Below are 20,819 nucleotides of genomic sequence, written 5' to 3' on the forward strand. Positions count from 1 at the left end.
ATTCCGTTTCTGTTGGTGAAGGCAGTCCACTTCTCCGAAGTGAACTGGGGTCCATTGTCGCAGGTGATGATCCTCGGGATACCTTCGCTGACAAATGTGGTACGCAAAAACTTTATCACTGCCTCCGTGTCCACTCGCTCCAAGACCTGTAGCTCGGGCCACTTAGAATACCTATCAATGGCAACCACCACGTACTTCTGAGCACCCTCCTTGTTCAGGACTGGTCCCATTATGTCCACTGACAACATCTCCCACGGGCCATCTGGAATCGGAAATCTTCCCAGCGGTGGTCTCAGCATGCTCTGAGCTTTGTCCGACTTTGCACAAGACTCGCAAGAGCGCACATGTCTTTCTACCTGCGCGTCGATGGCTGGCCACCAGTATGCTTGTCTGGCCAAAGCTTTCGTTTTCGTGATTCCCTGGTGCCCTTCATGCAGTAAGGACATCAACCGTTCCAAAATGTTCCTGGGCGGTACCACCTTGTCCCCTCGGAGTAAGAACATTGGGTTTTCAGCCAAAGACAGTTCCTCTCAGACTTCCCAGTATCTCTTCAGTTCCTCCTTTAAGTGTCTTTTCTCTGGCCAGCCGTGAACTACATATCCTTTTACGGCCTCCAGGTCTGTGTCTTCCCTGTAGGCCTCTTCCCAGTCCTGGGCGCTTATCACCTCCTCAGTGTCCTGGATGGTGGCTACCACGTATCCATCCCACTCTTGTCTGTCTCCGTTCCGTGCCTCTTCCATGGCAGCTGCCCTACTTAGGAAGTCGGCTACTTTGTTCTGTGGCCCTGGAATGTGCTCGACCTCATAGACAAAGTCCAATAGCCGTAGGGTCATCTTGGCTATCCTGGGTGTAGCATGGTCATGTCCACTTGATGTCAGTACGCGAACTAATGGCTTGTGATCGGTTCTCACGAGGAACTTGGCACCCCACAAGTATTGCCTAAATTTCTCCACCGCCCAGACCACCGCAAGCATTTCTTTCTCCACCACACTGAACTTCTCCTCATTGGGTGATAACGAGCGGGAGGCGAAGCTGACTGTCGACATCTCTCCTGACTCCTCTCTCTGCATCAGTACCGCTCCTAGGCCTCGATCACTGGCGTCTGTGGTGAGAATAGACTCTGCCTTGGGGTCAAATCCTTTGAGGGGAATGGCTGTTCCCATTTCTTGCTTGAGTGCGTCGAACTCTGTTTGCTCTTCTCTTCCCCACTGAAACCTGTTCTTTTCCTTGAGCAGTTGTCGAATGTGGTGTGTCTTAGTTGCGAAATGAGGAATGAATTTGCTGTAATACTCGGCCATTCCTAGGAATGACCGAACATCTTCCTTCTTTTCCGGGGTGGGCGCCTCCATGATGGCTCTCATGTTTGTTTTCTTAGGAGTTATTCCTTGTCCACTCACCTCATGGCTGAGGTATGTGACCGACTGGACTCCCAAATTGCATTTGGTCCATTCGGCTGTCAATCCGCTGTCTTGCAACTTCTGTAGTACTTTGTGGAGTTTCACATTGTGATCTTGCCTCGATTTCCCCATTACCAGAATGTCATCCTGGAAGAAGAGGACGTCCTTCATGTCTTTTAGGAGCTTGTGCATGATTTTCTGGAACACGGCAGCGGCAGAAGCTAGGCCGAAAGGCATCCTCACGAACTCGTAGCACCCGAATGGTGTGATGAACGACGTGAGGTGGGTGCATAACGGATGAAGCTTGACCTGATGGTAGGCCGACGAGAGGTCCACCGTGGAGAACCATGTGACGTCCTTCGTTTTCGCCAGCATTTCACTGATGCGTGGCAAGGGGAATTTGTCTATGACAATGTTTTTGTTTAACTCTCTTAAGTCCACGCAGAGACGTACCTTGCCGTTGGGCTTTTGGGCTACAACCAGGGGAGACAACCACTCCGCACTCTCTATCGCCCTGATGACTCCTTCCTTTTCCAACCTTTCCAGTTCTGTTTGTACTGCCTCCCTGCTGCGGAACGGAATGTTCCTCACTTTGTGGACTACTGGTACTGCCCCTTCTTTCAGTTTGATGAGGTGTGTGTACTTGCCCAGCTCGCCAATCTGCCCGTTGAATACTTTGGGATACGTCTTCCGCCACAGCTGCACATCTTCCCTGACCTCCATATCCATGAGTAGGATTTTCTCTATGCCTCCCGGGTTGAGCTGGATCCCCAAGGCTCCTTGGTCCTTCCAACTCAGCACGGACGGGCCTCTTTCTGCTACGTACAGCTTGCACTGCGCGTGACGGCCTCTAAATTCAAACAAGAGTGGGCAGTAGCCTAGCATGGGGATCTTTTGTCCAGTGTACGTTACCGGTCTCACATCCATGGGTAGGAGAGTTTCTTTGATCCTCGACGCAAAGTTGTCTTCCCATACCTGCCTCTGGACGATCGAGATAGGCGCTCCACTGTCCGCGATCATCTCCAAGGGTATGCCCCCTATGTGCATGTCGAGTCGGGGCCTGTCTGAGTTGGAACCATCCATCTCCAGACCCTGGACATCAATGTACAGGAATTCCTCCTCTTCCCCTTTGTCGTCCTGATCGCTGGAATCGTCTCGCTGATCCTGGTCCACCAGACGCACCATGGCATTCTTCGGTTTCCTGCGACACACCTTCTCGTAGTGTCCAAAGATGTTGCAGTAAGAACACCTGGCCTTGAAGGCAGGGCACGCCTTGTTGTTTCCCAGGTGGTTATTGCTACCACACCTGTAACACTGGTTTTTTCCTGTTTTGTGTGACTTGCTGTCCGCCTGTGATTTGGTGGAGAAATCAGCTCTGTTTCCTCCCTGGGTCTTCCGCGTCTCATTTTGCTTCCAACGGTCGTTTCTGTTTGGCGCCATTACTCTGCACACCGCTTGCGATTCCTGGGCGTCTCTCTTCGCTGCTTGAGCACACCTTCTCGATAGCTCCGCTTTCTTGACCATCGCCCAGATTTCCTTGAGTGGAGCGTCGCCATTCACCCACAATTTCTCCTGTATGTGGGCACTAGAGGTATGCATAATAATTTGGTCCCTGATGAATTCATCATGCAGTCCCCCAAATTTGCACGTGACAGCCAACTTCCTCAGTGCTACGACGTATTCGTCAACAGACTCTCCGCTCTTCTGCTTCCTCTGAAAGAAGTTGAATCTGTCAATGGCGACACACACCACAGGCCTGTAATGTGCGTCTAAGTCTTCGATGGCATGATTAAACACCTCCGTATCCGTTGCGACTCTTTCCCCTTTCACAATGGTGTCGTAGATCCTGAGCCCTTCTGGACCTAAATTATGGAGCAGAATCTTCTTTTTTTCTTTTACTCTTGAAGGGCGTATCGCCTTCCTCTTCTAGCGCTTCCAGATAGTTAAGGAAGTACCTCTTCCAGTCTTCCCATTTTCTTTCCGGTTCTCCGCTTTTCGTGAGGAATGGAACTAGTTGGGTGAGGGATGTGCTCTGGCTTGCCATGGCTGGGACGTTCCTCTTGGCCTTAGGTACGGTGACTGTATGCCTGGATGGACTCCCTGGGGCGTCTTGCTCTCCTCCCTCGTCCTCTCTGTGCTCTCCTTCGCTGTCCTCTCCCAGTCCACCTTCTGTGGTGAGGGATGCTGCTCGTGAGCTGCCCCCTGTCTTTGTATTCGATGGGCCTGCAGACTCCGCCAGTGTGCTCCTCTTTATCCTTTGCCAGGGCACTCACAAGAGCCTATGGTGATGTTACTGGGGTAGGTACCTTGTTGTATCCCCGTAGGTGCTTGTAGTATCCACGTGGGTGTCTTCTGCAGTCTTGCTGTGCACTCAACCCCCTTCTGTTGTTGTTTCTCCGAGTAATGGCTTTTTTTCCTGGGCTCAGGTGTCCGTGTAGGGCCCCCTTTTGGCTTTGTGTGCCTTTTGGCGCTCTTTCCGCGCTTCTTCCCGCCCTGCCTGCTCCTCTGCCGCGCTCCGTGGTCGTTTTTATTTTCTCACGCGTTATGCGTGCAATCGCTAGGGGTCGCATGCGTTCGGGTGTTACACATCCCGACTCGTCGCCATTGTAATAAGGTGCGGACACCGCTTTTAGATGTGGAAAAGTATATTTATTAACGGAGCGCCGGGGCAAGCTTCTCTAGCGGTCGGCGCCAGAGACAATATGGCTGCCTTCCGCTTCCTGTTGTGTGGACTTCCTGTTCCGCTCTAGGAACACTAGAGCGCTACCACAGGTCTCTCTTCCCGTCTCTCAGTTCTATCTGTTCTTTCTTACTCTCTACCTTTCTGCCCCGTCCCTCTCTTTCGTTTCCATTCTCCTTCATCTTTAGTTCCTTTTGTGTAGTTCTCTTATGTCACACTCGTTCTCTCTTTTCCTCTTCATTCTCGCTTTCTTCTATGACATCTCCCTCTCTCATCTCTCGCAAGTTCGCTGTCTCCCGCTCATTCCGACCGATTCGTTTGGTCATTTCTCTCTCCTCCTCCCCTCTTTCCTTTCTCTTTCATTATCTCTCTCCAGCTCACCTGCTATTGATTTTTTACATTTACTTAACATTTTACTTTTTGTTTGCACAGAGAGGAAGTAAACTGATTCTTCCCCAACTGTCTAATTTCCATCCCGTGTACTTAGTTTACTGTACAATGTAAATCAGAGTTACTGCTTATGGAATGAATTCCCTAGCCAGGCAATCATTAGGACTCTGCTAGACAAAACATGCGCCGTCTCTTCGAGAAATTGTGTTTACATAAGGTGGGCTTACTGCCCGCCCATAGTTTACCATTGGTTAGTGTCAGTGTCCCTTTCATTTACGTCATTCCCAATTGCCATAGCATGCCTGCGTCATGTCCTCTTCTTGTGTTTGGCCCTCCATTATAGTATGGATCAAGTACTTGTGTCCTTTCACTGTTAGCGTTTTTGGAGCTACTTTTTATTGTGTTCCAGCGCTCCACATGAGTACTTGTGTTTATAACGGCTTGAAAAATATGGGGACACCCCTTAATGTCTCCTCTGCTGGAACTAGCTTTAGCTATTTTAATCCATGTTAGACTTAGTGTAGCATGCTTTTTACCAAACAACACAAAACATGAAGTGTGATTATTAAGATATTGTCTGTACCAAATAGTATTTCCATGCTTCTCACCTACTTGTGGTCAAATGCTACCGTGGGGTGTTTGTGGGCTGCCTCTCAAGAGCACATGCCTTGGTGTACAGACGCAGCATGGTGCCGCCATCACTGCTTCTTTGATCTTAGCTTCGTGTTTCGGCCTCAGAGGAAAGATGTCCGGGTCAAGCTTGGGCATTGGCCTCCTGTGGTGGCATTTTGTGAGGGCAGCGTGCACGACGCCTCAGCACCTCGCCCCTGGCTCCAGTTGTATTCCTTCGTGCAATTATGTGCCCACCATGTTATCCTGCACCCACGTGCTACATTTTGGCTGCTCTGGCGTTGCTGCACTTGGATTGTTAATTTGTGACAGCGAGGCTCACACTTGGTTCCTGAGCTCAGGAGTGAAATGATCTGAAGCAACAGAGGGAATTAATGTGTTCTTTGTTGGGAAATGACCGGACGCCCTTGTGCCGTTTTGACCTGCTGGGTCACTTTTTAACACGACTCTGCCCTAGTCACGACTCACGAAGAAGGCAAGACAGAAAATGACTTGTTGTTGTAAGCGAGCCGCCTCGACCTGGTAAACGCATGTTTCGGTGCTCGAAGCAATTTTAAAAGCACATTGAACGTGTTGTAACGTAGGCAAGCCTGCTCGGTTTGTTTTCTTTTCACAAACCGTATTTTTGTTTAAAACTATATGCAGACATGCCAACATTTTAGGGCAGGGAAGTGGGAGATTTAAAAATAGAAATCGGGTGAATGTAACTTCCCCATTGACTTCTATTGCAGAAAATGCAATTTCAGGCGGGAGACAGCTAAACGAAAGCCATTTTTACTTGTAAAATCGGGATTCTCCCGCCGGAATCAGGTCTATATGCATGTATGACTATATGCATGGTCTCTTAAACCCTCTGGTTGAAGTTCTGCTGCTTTAATGCGTGAAAGAGAGCTTTAAGATGTGTCAGAAGCGCTTGTTTATTTGCATGCAGTGGTTTACAACATCAAGTACGTTGCATATCGGGTGACCGGATTTTGAAAACAATAACTGGAATATTTCACAAATTTATGAGTTTACTGAAATCTGCCTGGACAGATGATAAAAAAATAGGGCTTGCCATCAGTAAATCCGGGTTGCTTGGTCACACTGTTCAATTTGTTAACGGTTTTAGTAATTTTAAGAGTCATAACAGATCACATTTTTCAGTGTTTTCTGTTTTGCTCCCCTTCCCCCAATCTGTTGTTTAGCTTGCCCCATCCCTCCTGCATTGTTTCTTGCCCTGCCAGTGTTGGCCACTGCATTGCGTTTTCCCACCCTAACTTTCAGCCATGCTGCTAATCAGCATGGCTAAAAGACATTGACAAAGGCAATTGCTGTTACATAGGCGAGACCTATTGGCTTTGCCAATGCTTGTTGTGTAGGTGGCTCTGTCTGTGAGGGTGGCTCTATGTGAATGACTCTGTGTGGGTGGATCTTTATGTGTGTGTGGCTTTGTGTGTGTGGCTCTGTGGGTGTAAATGCAATAGTTCATGCATTTGCGAGCGATTTAAGCTATTAGCAATGTAAATGACAATGCCATTTATTTATGATTTTTAAAAAAAAGTAATGAGCAATGCCAATAGCTCTACCTTTAATAATGCTGAGACCATTACATTGTAAATGCTTGTTGCCTTTCCCTTCTAGAATACATGCATGTATTCTATCATGTTGATTAGGACATTCTGTTTGGTTCGTCTGGTCAGCTGTGAAGTGTTTGTACAGCTGTTGCCTTCAATAAATAAACATGTTTTACCATGTAAGACTTACAAGTTGCATTTTTACTTACTACAGGCTCCTAGAAATTGTCAAAATGTTTGAAAGACCAGTAAGACGAGAAAAAAATGGAGATGATATGACGTGCTCCGTTTGTCTGAGATTTTCAACCATAATAGTTTGTGACATTGTATGAGGTCCTGAGCAGTGCATTGGGAGTAATTTGTACTGAAATGTACAAAAATACAGCTGTGGTTTCTAGAATAACCGTACAGTGTACATTCTTTCATGATTAAAAAAAAAATTGATGCAAAGCTTCCCTACTGCTGAATGTATTCTTCAAAGTCCAAATCAAAAAAAGTCCACTTCACATCAAACTTCAGATGCCCACGGTGCGTTACGGTAAGTTAACAATACTTCTTTACTATGTTCAACAATCACAAACAGCCTATGGGCATAGGGCATGGTTGAACACGCAGTGCCCTTGCCCAGAGAGTCCACTGGTCACAGCTGTGTATCGGGCCTGTGCCAGCCATGCCTACTTAACAATCCCCAAACGACCTTTCTCCCTGGATGTCTGCCACCAAAAAGCGAGCATTGTTGTACTGCTCATATCGATATCTTCGTGAGCTACTAAGTGTGGAAACCTGTATAACCGTGATACGATATAAATTGCCTCTGTTCCATGTATCTTTCTGGAATAATTTTTTTAAATGTATTAACATAGTTGTAAAGATTAGTTTTGAACTTGTTTTTTGGATCCTCCAGTATTGGAAGGTCAGGACATGGAGGTACCGTGAACTGTTGATCTACCCAATGTACTGCAACTTTCAGCAAAATAAGTTTTGTGTTAAGCCCTGGTCATCATTTTCCCACTAGACTGCATCGAATAGTGTACGTTATTTTTGTAGATATTGTTTGCCGGAGTATTGGGGGGGGGAGGGGGTTATTTGTTGCCTGCAAAATTATAGCCACACTGGATTGTTGTGGTGAACGCTATCTATAGAAAGTCTTTATGTACCTTCATTTATAAACATTGAACCACATGCAAATTAAACTGGCACTTTGGTTAGAAATTGGAGTTTGCACTTTTTGAAGAATCCTTTGTCAAATGCAAGTCAGAAGAAATTTCTGATATTAATATGGAAATATTTATATAATGTTAGTCATTAAAAAACAATTGTATTCCTGCATTCTGCAGCAGGAATGAGTAACTTGAAACTTTGTTTGATAGTCTGACTACTGTTTCCAGGCTATTTTTCTGCACGTAAGAGAGCCTTTGGTCTAATGGCCGCTTCCTAGCTGCATTTGCAATTTCAAGCAATTAATATACCTGCAACTTACTGACATTGATATTTTATTTTTCTTTCTTTAGACTCCTTTGAAATTCAGGTGGTCCATAGAACAAATTGCTGCACATGATCCAATAGAAATTGATCCAGAAGATATTCATCGACAGGCCTTACATTTAAGCCATGCCCAGTAAGTGATCATTTCTGACTAGTTTACTGAATCGGAGAATGTTCAATTACAATTTTAATAATTTCTTGAAAAAAATATTCGTGCTATTTTTTATATAGAAGACTTTTAGTACTCGGAGCATCAAACCTGCTATTATGTATAATCTTGAATATAAGTCCCGGAGTTTGTGGTTGTACGTGGTGAATACTATAGAGGGACTGTAACCTCTAGGCAGCTGTGAGGCACATAGACAACAACCTAGAAACAGAGGTTCAAAAGTGCGTCACAAATGTCCAGAGGTAAAAGTTCCTGGGAACACCCCTAGTCCCTTTTTCTGCAGTTCTTTGCCCTATTGCAAACAACCCCAAAGTGTTCCTCACTCCCAAAATCCAAGATGGGGAAACTCTTCTCTACTTCGGTCACTCAAACGGTTTTTAGGTTTGCTTTCCTCACTGGTTTGTGCCAGCCTGACCAGCAGAACAAAGTCTGGGACCTTTCCAGGTGTTTCCTAATATTTACTTGTGCCTGAGAAGGTTCCTTTAAATTAACTTGATCTCCTGTGCTCACCCAAACTGGTCTTTTTGCAATGGGAAGAAAACACCTTATCACTCACAAGCCATTGTGTCAGCCCTGCTAGCAGTTTGGACCCCATAATGCAGGCTAGTACCTGATGGTTAGTTGTTCATTTAATTAAAATTAAAACTCATTGGATTTGAATTTTTTATTACATATAAAATAAGTCTTTGGAATGATGTCTGTGGCTGGTTCAGGTCAGAAATTATAAATTTAAGAGTATAATGTATACTATGTACCAATGTAGGAAAATGCTTCTTTTGTCAGGGTTACCCCTGCTTTTTAGGTCTCGCACCTAGCGTTACACTGCGCAGCAGTGTTCGCGCAGCGAGAGTCCTTTTGGCAGGGTTTTGCAAATGGGCCTGGAAATTCCACACGCTTGTGCGTGTAATTTTCTATTTGCGGCCTGTTATTGGCCTTTCACTTCTTGCTGTTTTGTAAAATAGACACCAGTAGGCCAGAGGCTGGTGCATAGCTCCGCCCCTATCTGTGTCTATTACGCGCATTTCCTGACACATGCTTTCAATTATCGTGCCCAGACACGGGCGCAATAATTGAAAACATATGGGCGCGCGCGCACCACTTGCGGCTTTGTTTTTCCGATCGCTTTCAGTTTCGCAAAATACTCCAGTCCCCTTTAATGTTATTGTTCTTTCATGTTGTGAGGCCATCGTTCCTCATTACAGAGGCCGCGGGAACGCTTGATCGCTCTTTTTGCAGCTCCTTACATTCATTTTCTGTGATTTTCGGTGGAGTGTGCGGCGGTCCTTCTACCGCTAGAGAGCAAGCGCTGGTCTAACTGAAACCCAATGACCGGAGCGTGTTTCGGTACTTCTCTCAGATTGTGGGTGAAGCCAAGGCGCTGGGTTCGCTTGAATGTCTCTGTATTTATCAAGTGCCAAGACTCGGAAGTTCACACCCTCACTGCAGGTGAGTATCGGTAAGTGCCTTGACTCTGGGTTCCTGCCACTTCTGTGCTCGTGGGGCAGGCGTCAGCTCCGGTACCTCTGAGCCCCCCTTTAGAGTCAGCAGCAGCCTCGTGCGGGGGCTTCGCGCCGCTTTAAGGCAGTGTTAATTAGTGGCAGAGGCTCAGAAGTGAGTGACCCACACATACGGCAGGGACAGCCCTTGGTGCATTTAGAACATGTCTCTTCCTTCCTCGGCACCCAGTGCCCCGCTTTCAGTCAACTCGCCTCTCCGTCGACTACACTCTAACGAAATGCCCCCCTCCCGCACCTTGCCGTTGGCTCATTGCTATCAGTATGATTGACCTCATCGTGGCCCTCTCCATCCACCCCACAGACATCTGCCAGCCACCCCCTCACCGCCGTATTGATAAGCGTGTCTCAAATCCACCTGAGCGACTTACTTCACTCATCTATCATTCTCATATAATAAGCCAGCCAGGCAGTGGAGAAGAATTAGAAATATATTTATTATACATAATATTCATCTGCAGATGGGCCCTGTCAGGTCTACACTCCAGAGTGCATCGAGAGGACTGACTCATCCTATCATGATAATACATTATAACATAACATAACATGGCAGGTTAAAGACACGCCCAGCCTGGAAAATTACAGAACTAGCGAAATGGTGAACAATGAACTCATACATGAGGCATCTGCGCCTGCGAAGGCAACCCTGTTATCTCCCCTCAAGGTCACAGAGCCGAAGCTCTGCTCTGCCAGGGCATGGAAAGATTTTCTGCAAAACTAACTCAAGGCAAGAAATGCTGAAATAAGGATTTTCTGCTCATAAGGGAGGGGGGAAAAACTGTACCATGAGACATTGGAACTGCAGAGCAAATGTCAGCATCAGAAGTCTGTCTGCCATAGACAAGTCCCTCTCTCCTATGAGAGAAGTTGAAGCTTGCATATTACAAAAATAGCTCGGTGGGTTTCAGCACATGAATTTTAAACTGTAACTGCATATTGGTTAGACACATCATGCTAACTCATAAACGTAATATATACAGTGGGCGGGGCGAAAACTGAAACCTATCCGACCCTCCTTTTAGCAGGATGTGGCTAACATTAGTGCAGCTTTTATTAACCAAAAGGAGAGTCTTTACACAACGTGCTAAGGGACAGGGCGCTACACTAGTCAAAAATATCATCATCAATAAGCATCAACCAGTCTATAATATTGAGCTCAACATTGTTGGAAACAGGATATTGGCGTGTTTGTCTTTTTAGAAACTCGGATATTGCTGGCACACATGGAACAACAAGGGCGAAGGCAATAAACACAGAGGCAACAAGTCAGTAACACACCCACAATTCCTACAACCCCCATCAAAATTTTCCGACCAGTATCCGTCTGATCTACGTCTTCAACTTGGGGAGCCCTCCTTTTACGCTGCCCAGGCATTATAGCAAACCGTCAATGAGTCTTATGATAGTCCGAGGGTGCTACATAAACAGGGGGAAGTAAAAAAGCCAAATAACAAATCCCACCCCATAATACAGGAAAAGGTGAAGGGCCAACAACTGCCAGGGGTACCAGAGAATGACCACTACTATTTGTCGCAGGAGGATGTCTATAGGCCAAGGAAGAGTTCAACTGTAGAAACATTCCCTCACGTTGTCCGTGTCGTTGGGTGTCACAAATCGTTCTACCTTTTTCGAGCATGTCTCTAAGAATGTCTGATCAAAACGTCCGTCACTAAACCACTGTCCAAGGGATGAAGTTGGCATAGGGCGTACTCGCATCGTCAACGTCGACCATGTAATCGGGGACTCAGAAAATCTGGCTGCTGGAAAAATTTCACCATACCAATCAAAGTGTACCAACCCACACAACTATTCACGGGTGTTAAGGGAAGTGCCAGCAACCTATCTTTCTCATATGCGGCTGAAGGGAGCAACCCACAAACCCAACAATCTGTCACATTATACACAGCATGAGCATGGTCACAGAAGTAGTGCAGCATACTATAGGGCAGGAAATGCGGAGGCAACAAGTAAAAGAACAACCCCTGCAATACCTACTAAGACAATAATTATGCTCTGGGTGTGAGGCACCCTCCCTTTTCACTAATCTAAACATATGTTCTCAGGGTACCATTTCTCTATAACACTATGTCATGATCGGACTACTTACATCACAATTTAAGTCATGAGCAGGAATTAATGCAAATAATATCAAACTGTCACTATCAGGGAGAAATTATTTTGCTGTTCTATAAATAACATGTGTTAGGTGCAACATTTGAATACTACATCATCCTAATGACCTTCCCAGTGCTCCTCTTCGTGAGGATCTAGAGTATCAATGACATTCTCAGGTGGCGCTGAAATAATACTCATGAAGGTATACGTCAAGCAACAAGAAACTAATTCTCGAAAGAGAAATATGAAAGCAACAGTTAGGATACAAACAAACACAATATTATATTTGTAGACCATGAGAACCAAATGATCAGGGACATCTGGACAAGGAGCTGCAGAGGCTGCTCCTCCTTGGGAATAGGAACATTCAAAAGCACTCCTTTTCCTAGCTAAAATGTCCAAATTAAACTAAAGGAAACAATCTGCAACACAGCCAGCCAGAGGGGAGTCTTCTCCCTGTGTCCGTCTGAGCCTCACAGGCAGGCTCGTATCGTCCATCAAAAATTCAAAAATCATCTGCGTTGGAGCTGCACTTTCTAGCAACTCAAATGGAAAACAATCTTGGCCAATGATGCAAAGTCTTTCTTGCAGAATTTTAGCAACCACCAATCCAGGTAGTGCCCTCTACAAATTCTGTCCAGTGTCTCGCTCAGTACACCAGATATGAATCTAACCGATATTAAGAGCACTGTATCTGTACCCTAAGACTAAAGTCTCTCTCTACCTCCTACTTTTCTTCTCCTGGTGCACTGCTCTTCTGTCGAGGCCATAGATTGTATAAAGTGTGACCAGGTACCTCAGCAGACAAAACTGTAGAGTCCAAAACAGATGGGGGAACAGGGAAACCTGAAGCATAACCACTGGAGAACTGGCGGCAGCCTCTTGCACAGACGGAACTGCCCCTCTCAAGTATTTCTGAGAAACCGTTTCCAACCATTGGGAAATGGCACAAAAGCGAAGAGTGAGTCCTCCATCTCGGTCAGGCCTGCCCTTTTCTTACCCAGGAATCACACACCTACAGCAGCTTCAGCGGTACCTTGGCTCCAAGCAAGACTTCCGTTGGTATCTTCTGACGACGGGACTTGACTTGCACAAGTTGGATCCGATGCTTGGGTCCCCTCTGGCTCCGGCGGTGTGACACATTTCTATTGATGAACTGAAAAAAGATCTTTAGACAAGGCATATGAATAAAATTCAAATTCAAAGAAACCAAATGAGGTATATTCTTGCTTTCATATTGCTCTAATAAATTTGTGCACTGACAATAGGTAATACATTACATATCTGACTTTTCGCTGTATTACCTGTGGACGGACGTATGCATTTACTGAATTCTAAGAGAAGAGAAAAAAATAAAACAAAACCGACATGTTGTATTCCCGCATTTGCACTTGGGAAACAGCAAAAAGGGAAGTTCAAACCGCTCTTCTTATAGCGAGCACACAGCATCTACTTTGTGAACCTTCACTGTTGTGCAAAACTGCAAACACTTCTAATATTCTTTTTCTTTACTCAAAACAACTATATTTTTGCTCATGACCATGCTCACATATTATAGAGGCAGCAAGAAACGTAACTTCTACAAATCTTTAATTTCTAAAAATATTTTTTTGTCTGAGGATCACACAAGCATCTTTCACCTTTCTCACTATTTAGACCATGTAACATTTTATTTAGGGGAAACCTGTTCACCAGCTCTAATAGGGAATATCAGCTCAACTATACCGGCTAACTGATAAGAGACTTGTACACCTTTACTTAGTGCTGCACAATAATGATGTTGTTACCTAGGAATGTGACACAAAGGTACCAACCTATTGTTCCCTTCAAAGGTCTAATAAGGAAACACTAGTCAGGAGACAACTCAAGACCTGGGTGTTCGAGCAGTAGCGGACCCCTTCCCCCAAGTGCCTTGGGACCCTCCCGGGTGAGTAGCGCGCTATACAAGCGTTATGATTGATTGGGCTGTTCCCTTCCTTTCATCCCTATCCAAATAAAATAATTCTCTAATAAAAACCCTCAGTTTACCCAACACTTGTAGAACAAAACTACCCACATCTAATTCCCCTTTTAGATCAAAGCAGGACAGGAGGGAGCAATACACATGTTACCTAGTTTTAATTTATATGAGAGCTAGCGGGGAGCTAGCCTCCTACCCCATTTTGACAGAAGGAAATCTAAAACATATTTCACTTCAGTCAACACCATCAACCACTGGGTGTAGCACTGAGCATAAACAAAATTCTAGAGGATACATAGCACTTTTGAGAGGGCTAGAACATCTTTTAGCACATGTAGAAATGTCATTGCCGTAAAATGATATGTGTGCCTATTAATATCTAATACAATGTAACTAAGGAAAACTAGTAAGGAAATGGAACTGGGACACAGCTAAAGTCCCCCATAACTAGGCACTATGCGACATTCATTAGGGAAATGGCGGCAAAAGGAAAATCTATAAATGAACAAAAATTACTTGGGTAATGGTCAGGCTTGTGACACAACACCATGAGTTCACCGTAGAACTCTCATATTTTCCCTCCATACCCCTTTTAACCAAATAGACATACACTGCTGAAGTGTTGTCTGTGAAATTTAGGGACCAGAACAAATTCCCCATAGAGGAGCTTGTTCTAGTATCAATAATAGGATTGTCAAAACAATACAGAAACATACATAAAATAAAAACAAGCATACCAAGGCAGCAGGTATACTTGCTGTGCTAAGCACAGAAAGCATAGACAAATCACAGTAACACATGCAAATGAGCTGTGACACACAATACGATGCCATGCATTTCATGCACAGTGAGCCTGTGGCCCAAAACCCAGCATGCTGGCCTACTTAATTTGTCAGGCTTAAGATCAATCAGCATACCACCCACGCAGAACAGAACAAGCAATGCACAATGAGCCAAAGAATACATAAAACACACAATAACACAAAGGCCACAAAAGGAAAACACAATATTAGTTACTCAAAGGACTATATTGTTCCCATGCATATCATGCATCATGTGGTGTCAGTGCACACTTAATCTGTCTAGCACAAAGCTGCATCAATACTCACCGTAACACACAGATAAAAATATTTCCCATTGCACTGAAACGAAACAAATCAAAACACACACAAAAGAAACAACACAGAAAATATTGGACAAAAAAGCAACCACTTAGTAAAAATACCTTCCACAAATACTTACCATAAAACCTATGCTTGAAGCTCATTCACACCAGTTCATCTATATTATCCATCATCACCTTATATATACTAACCGTTCACTTTCCGTTCTGAAAACCCTGTCTACTGTCTTAGACAAGAACCAGTCCTAACCTCTTTAACCGTCAGCCAAGAATCTAAAACATTTAGCAGCATTGAAAATCGCATGACAATCTGGTAATGGCATTTAATGCAGCATCAAAAAGGGAAAAAGATATACATTTACGTTCACATCATTCACTTGTCATGAGCCAGGAATTTCCATATTTGCGTAAAAATTTTATTCTTGTTATTAAAATACCAAATATTTCTGCACAGTCATCTTTCGCTGTCTAAATGAGCCCTCTTATAACCAATGCCATTTCTTAACTTTAAACAAAAAGGGCGCCATATTCTCACCTCCAGAACATACTAAATACTCCAGTGCACACTAGCAGACATTTGCACAAAACACACCCTTCGCAGTTCCACTCAGCGGGTGGGGCACTGGGCCCACTGCAATGGTGTCCCATGGACAAACTCCATACAAATACTGTTACACACATATATACATTACACACATATATTCATTCCCACCAGGCCGCTCCTATGAGCAACACAAGCAATATTCTGTACCTACCCTCGCATCATCAGTACTATCCACTAGGTATCCACTAGCAAAGACACTAATCAGCATGCCAATCAGAAACCCCCTGTAAGGGTTGACAAGGGGGGGGTGCTTGCTAGGACCAATGACGTAGAGGGAAAACTGAGTCGTCTGGTGCAGGTAAAGGAAGTTTATTGAAACACAGGCGAGGTAAAAAAAAAAAACAACACAAGTCTCGTGGGTCCGAGTACAGGGACAGTCGTATTCCGGATGCCTTCTTTACAAAACTCCCGGGGTTGGATTCTTCAGAAGGTCCTTAGGGGTGTGTTTCCTCGACGAAAGAAAGAAAAGAATACGCCGTATTACTGGCGAGAACCACAATGCGAAATGGCAGGAGGGGAAAGGGAGGACGTGAAGGGAATCACCGGGTACCTTAACCGTTTTAGTGCACTTTCTCTCAGTGAGGGTGATAGCGCATTACACTCATGCATGCCCGTTCTGTGACTGCCCCGCCGCCCTTTAGCCAGTTCCTCCCTCCGAAGAGAACACTCCCCTTATTTTAGCCCGTACCTTGCGGAGCCACACTTCTCCAGTTGAAGTGTGGCTGGGCGCAGCGTGGGAACGTTGGCCTCCCGGCTTCTCCGGCGCTAACCTCCTGGCTAGTTCGACTCCGGTCTCCGAGGACGGTGATCCTGCTCCGGCAGCTTCCTCCTTGGACACGGACTCCTGGGGCACTTCCTCCTCTCCAGCCGCGTTCGCGCCACTGCTCTCCCGGCCTTCCGCTATCAGGGTCGAGGTCGTGTCTGATTGGCAAAACGGGGGTGACGTCAGAGAGGCAGCCTCGTCCTCCTGGGAAAGCCAAGCCGCCTTAAAGGGAACACGGTCATCCTGTAAGCGTCGAGGCGGAAAGGAAGAGGGACAATAATCAGGTTCGAACTCGTGGCAGGTAGGGACCCCCTGACACCCCCCAACTCAATAATTATTGAAATAGGAAACGTTTATACTATGACATTGTCCAACAGTGAAACAAAAAGAATCAACAACAAAAATGGACACAACAGACAACCAATAAATCTCTCTTCTTTTTGCCATTGAACTGCACACAAATCAATCACTTACTGAATACAATCCAAACAATAGGAGTAACACTCACTAACATTTAGTAAATTAATTTTTCTCAATACAATCCTTCTTTTCTCAGACTAGGCCATGTTAAAGTGTAATTCTCTATGTCCAAATGGAATAACCTGTTGAAAGTTATTCATAATTTTGTTCCTAATTCTAAATCACATGTGTTCTGAACAACTGCATTATACTTTAATCTGAACCAGCAGCAGTCTGCTGGAAAGAGCAGAACTCATAATTATGCAGACTCGCTGCAAATTCACATTTCACATAGCTCCAACTGTGTATCTCTGCTGTCTGTGCCAGGAGCTGAGCCTCCTAGCCCCCCCCCCCCATAATCTTCTGCCTGTACTCTTCCCTCGCTCTCTGCGAACCCATTGGAATGTGCTTATCACACAAGGTCACATCTACTGTGCTGTGCTACTAGCATCTATATTTCCATTTTACATAATCTTCCCAGCTCTGCTCACATTCTCTCTTTCCCATTTAACCCTTCCAGAACTTAATATTATTCACACACTGTTATTCTAAACCTTACCAGCCCATGTTTAAAACTAACTAAACCACTTCTGCTCTCCACCCCTTTTGGAGGCAACTTTTTCCAGTTAAAAAAAAAAATGCATTTCACTCTCACTGTCTTCCAAGAGCTAAGAATTCTGGGCTGCTAGCCAGCCTTCCAGCCTTTCTGGCATTCATCACCAAGGCCATATCTGCCTCGCGCTCCACGCTCGTCGTTCTGGCGCTGACAAAGCCAATAAGCCTTCCTAACTCTTTCTAACATTCAATAATTCTATTAATATACATTCTGATTACTGGTAATCAAATCCCTTTTTCTTCATCTTCTACTGTTCACAAATTAAGGGATGGAAGGAACCAAATTCTTTTCCATAGAGCACAGCCCTGCATGCACTTTTAAACTACATGAAAAACACACTGATAGTCAGGCACACCCATCTCAGATAGCTCACAAGGACCAGACAATCTAACTTATGCAACAAGACGCACTCACTTCATTCAAACAAACATTTACACAAACAAAAGGCAGCCCACAGACTGCTCTCAAACCAAACCAATTATAACAAAATAAAAGATATTACATGAAATACATACCCCATCCTCTTAACCACTGCTCACATTGGCTCACTGAGCCATTAAAAGCAACTTTAAATGTACACATTTTGTCTTCTTTTAAAACTAAAATTTCCTCTTTCTGCCACAACCCTAGGGAATCAAACATGCTCTGACAGCAGTGCCTAGCAAACAATCTCTCTTACAAGTGATCTATCTTAACTGCATCAGAAATATTAAACAAAATCAAGAGTCTTCTACAGGAGCGGGTTGGCTTTCGGCCAATCTGACATCAGTTGAACTGCAGCAACACCTAAAACATCGCAACTTATTGAAACACGGCATCTTGCACACTCAATCAAACACCCCCAAACTCACTCAATCAGATACCGCCAAAGAACCCACACATACCCAGACACAAAAGAACCAAGCAACTATCTCCACACACAACCACACACGCACACACACGTCCTATGTATTGAGTCCCTGCCAAACACGTGTTACCATAATGGGACAAGGCCCGTCGACCAAGTCCTGGGGAACCTGGACCCTACCGCAGACCGAACAGTACACTAACTGTTCTGATTTTGGAGGACACATCCGCCACCCGGGCGGCACTACAGACCATTGCGCACTTTACCCCGGAAGATCTGGGACTCTTCCATCAAACCACTCGCACTAGGGGTTTGGGTCCTTTCCCAGTATTTAACCGCGGTGAGCCACACTCCAGTCTCAGTACCACCCGGTCGGATGCTCTAAAACAGACATCCACCCGAAACCCTCATCACCAATAGTCTGTCAGAGCGCCACTTGCACTCTGAGTTCCCCGGAGCACACTAGCCCCAGGAGCACACCGGCTCCTCCAATCACCAGAGACACACCGGTCTCATGGAGCATCCCAGCTCCCTCAATCAACAGTCGGACCACTCCCCTTCTGCTTGCAGAACCGACATCCACCGTTCTCCACTGCCGGCTGCTGGGACCAACACGGTCAGCTCCAAGGTTCCGCCTTCTGGACTCCGGCGCAGGATCATGAACCGGGACCTCTCCCGATCAGCAGGGTGGGGCAGCGCTGTGAGAACCAAGCTCTCTTGACTGGGTGAGAGTATTCTGCTTAATTCAGAGACTCTGTCCATCACCACACCTTGTTGTAAATATTTTTGTCCACCCTAAGCGTGGAAGGGTATACTCAGATGTGAGTCCCTTGCTCATTGCACCATCAGGATTCAAGCAAGCCGGGCCGAAGACGGCTGAAATGCCAGAAACCGGTCCCCGGAAGCTTGTTTCCTTCCCAGTGTAAGAATTGGCTTTTGTAGTCTGGTCTGCCCTGTTCCCATGATGCACTGGGCCAGGGACAGACTAATTTGCATACAGCCAGGTTCTGAAACTGGGATGGTGCAATGAGCTAAAAAACGGTGTTGGATCTAGCCCTGATCTCTTGACTGGGTGAGAGTATTCTGCTTAATTCAGAGACTCTGTCCATCACCACACCTTGTTGTAAATATGTGAGAACCAAGCTCGGCATCAAAGTGGGTACCCAGACCCACCGTGCCGACCAGAGGGCCCCCGGCCTTCTGCTACCCACTTACGGGTGAGAAAGATCCTTATCACGGAGTCCCTGTTCGGGCGCCATCTGATAAGCGTGGCTCAAATCCACCTGAGCGACTTACCTCACTCATCTATCATTCTCATATAATAAGCCAGCCAGGCAGTGGAGAAGAATTAGAAATATATTTATTATACATAATATTCATCTGCAGATGGGCCCTGTCAGGTCTACACTCCAGAGAGTGCATCGAGAGGACTGACTCATCCTATCATGATAATACATTATAACATAACATGGCAGGGTAAAGACACGCCCAGCCTGGAAAATTACAGAACTAGCGAAATGGTGAACAATGAACTCCTACATGAGGCATCTGCGCCTGCGAAGGCAACCCTGTTATCTCCCCTCAAGGTCACAGAGCCGAAGCTCTGCTCTGCCAGGGCATGGAAACATTTTCTGCAAAACTAACTCAAGGCAAGAAATGCTGAAATAAGGATTTTCTGCTCATAAGGGAGGGGGGAAAACTGTACCATGAGACATTGGAACTGCAGAGCAAATGTCAGCATCAGAAGTCTGTCTGCCATAGACAAGTCCCCCTCTCCTATGAGAGAAGTTGAAGCTTGCATATTACAAAAATAGCTCGGTGGGTTTCAGCACATGAATTTTTTTTTTTGACTCTTTTTATTGAATTCAAATAACAGAAAACAGAAAAAGGAAAACAGAAAACAAGGCAGTACATTACAAATGTGTCATTTCGGCGCTGGGGGGGGTACAATTGCAAATCAGATGTCAGAAGTATGTGATGAGATTGGGGAGGGGGGAGGAGACCAGGAAAAAACAAGATATCTAGATACCCGTGGAGGAAACACCAGGCTGGGAGGATGACGGGTCAGTGTCCAATTCTGAATGGGGGGGGGTACATATATCACCACGGTATGCATTCCATTGAGTCCAGACTTTCCCCCATTTGCGGGGCGTGCCACGGGAAACATACACCGTCTTTTCCCTAAACATGCACCAGTCCATGTTTTGTTGCCACACCAGAACTGTCGGTGGCCTCTGGGCACCCCATAACTGAGCAATGTCTCTCTTGGCAATCATATTACCCAAGGTCACCCATCGAAGCTGCGCCAGGTCATAATCATTCGGCTCCCAGACATTCAACAGACACCGTCTCGCCTCAGGCATCGATTGCACACCTGTGACCTCCCTCATAACTTCATGCACGCGAGTCCAATAGCGCATCACAGCAGGACATTCCCAAAGGATATGGAGAAACGTGCCTACCAAACCACAGCCACGCCTGCACAGTCCATCCACAGAGAATCCCATGCGC

The 20,819-nt window shown here is 45.6% G+C and overlaps 1 protein-coding gene across 1 annotated transcript in view; it reads left to right on the forward strand.

Annotated features, from left to right (window-relative positions):
* BORA (BORA aurora kinase A activator) overlaps positions 1 to 20,819 on the forward strand; it is a 411,259-nt gene that overhangs the window by 54,692 nt on the left and 335,748 nt on the right. Inside the window, 1 exon segment of the mRNA XM_078657420.1 lies at positions 8,165 to 8,271. Coding sequence (XP_078513546.1) covers positions 8,165 to 8,271 — 107 coding nt within the window.

The sequence above is a fragment of the Lissotriton helveticus genome, chromosome 8, assembly GCF_964261635.1.
Source record: "Lissotriton helveticus chromosome 8, aLisHel1.1, whole genome shotgun sequence".
Taxonomy (NCBI): Eukaryota; Metazoa; Chordata; class Amphibia; order Caudata; family Salamandridae; genus Lissotriton; species Lissotriton helveticus.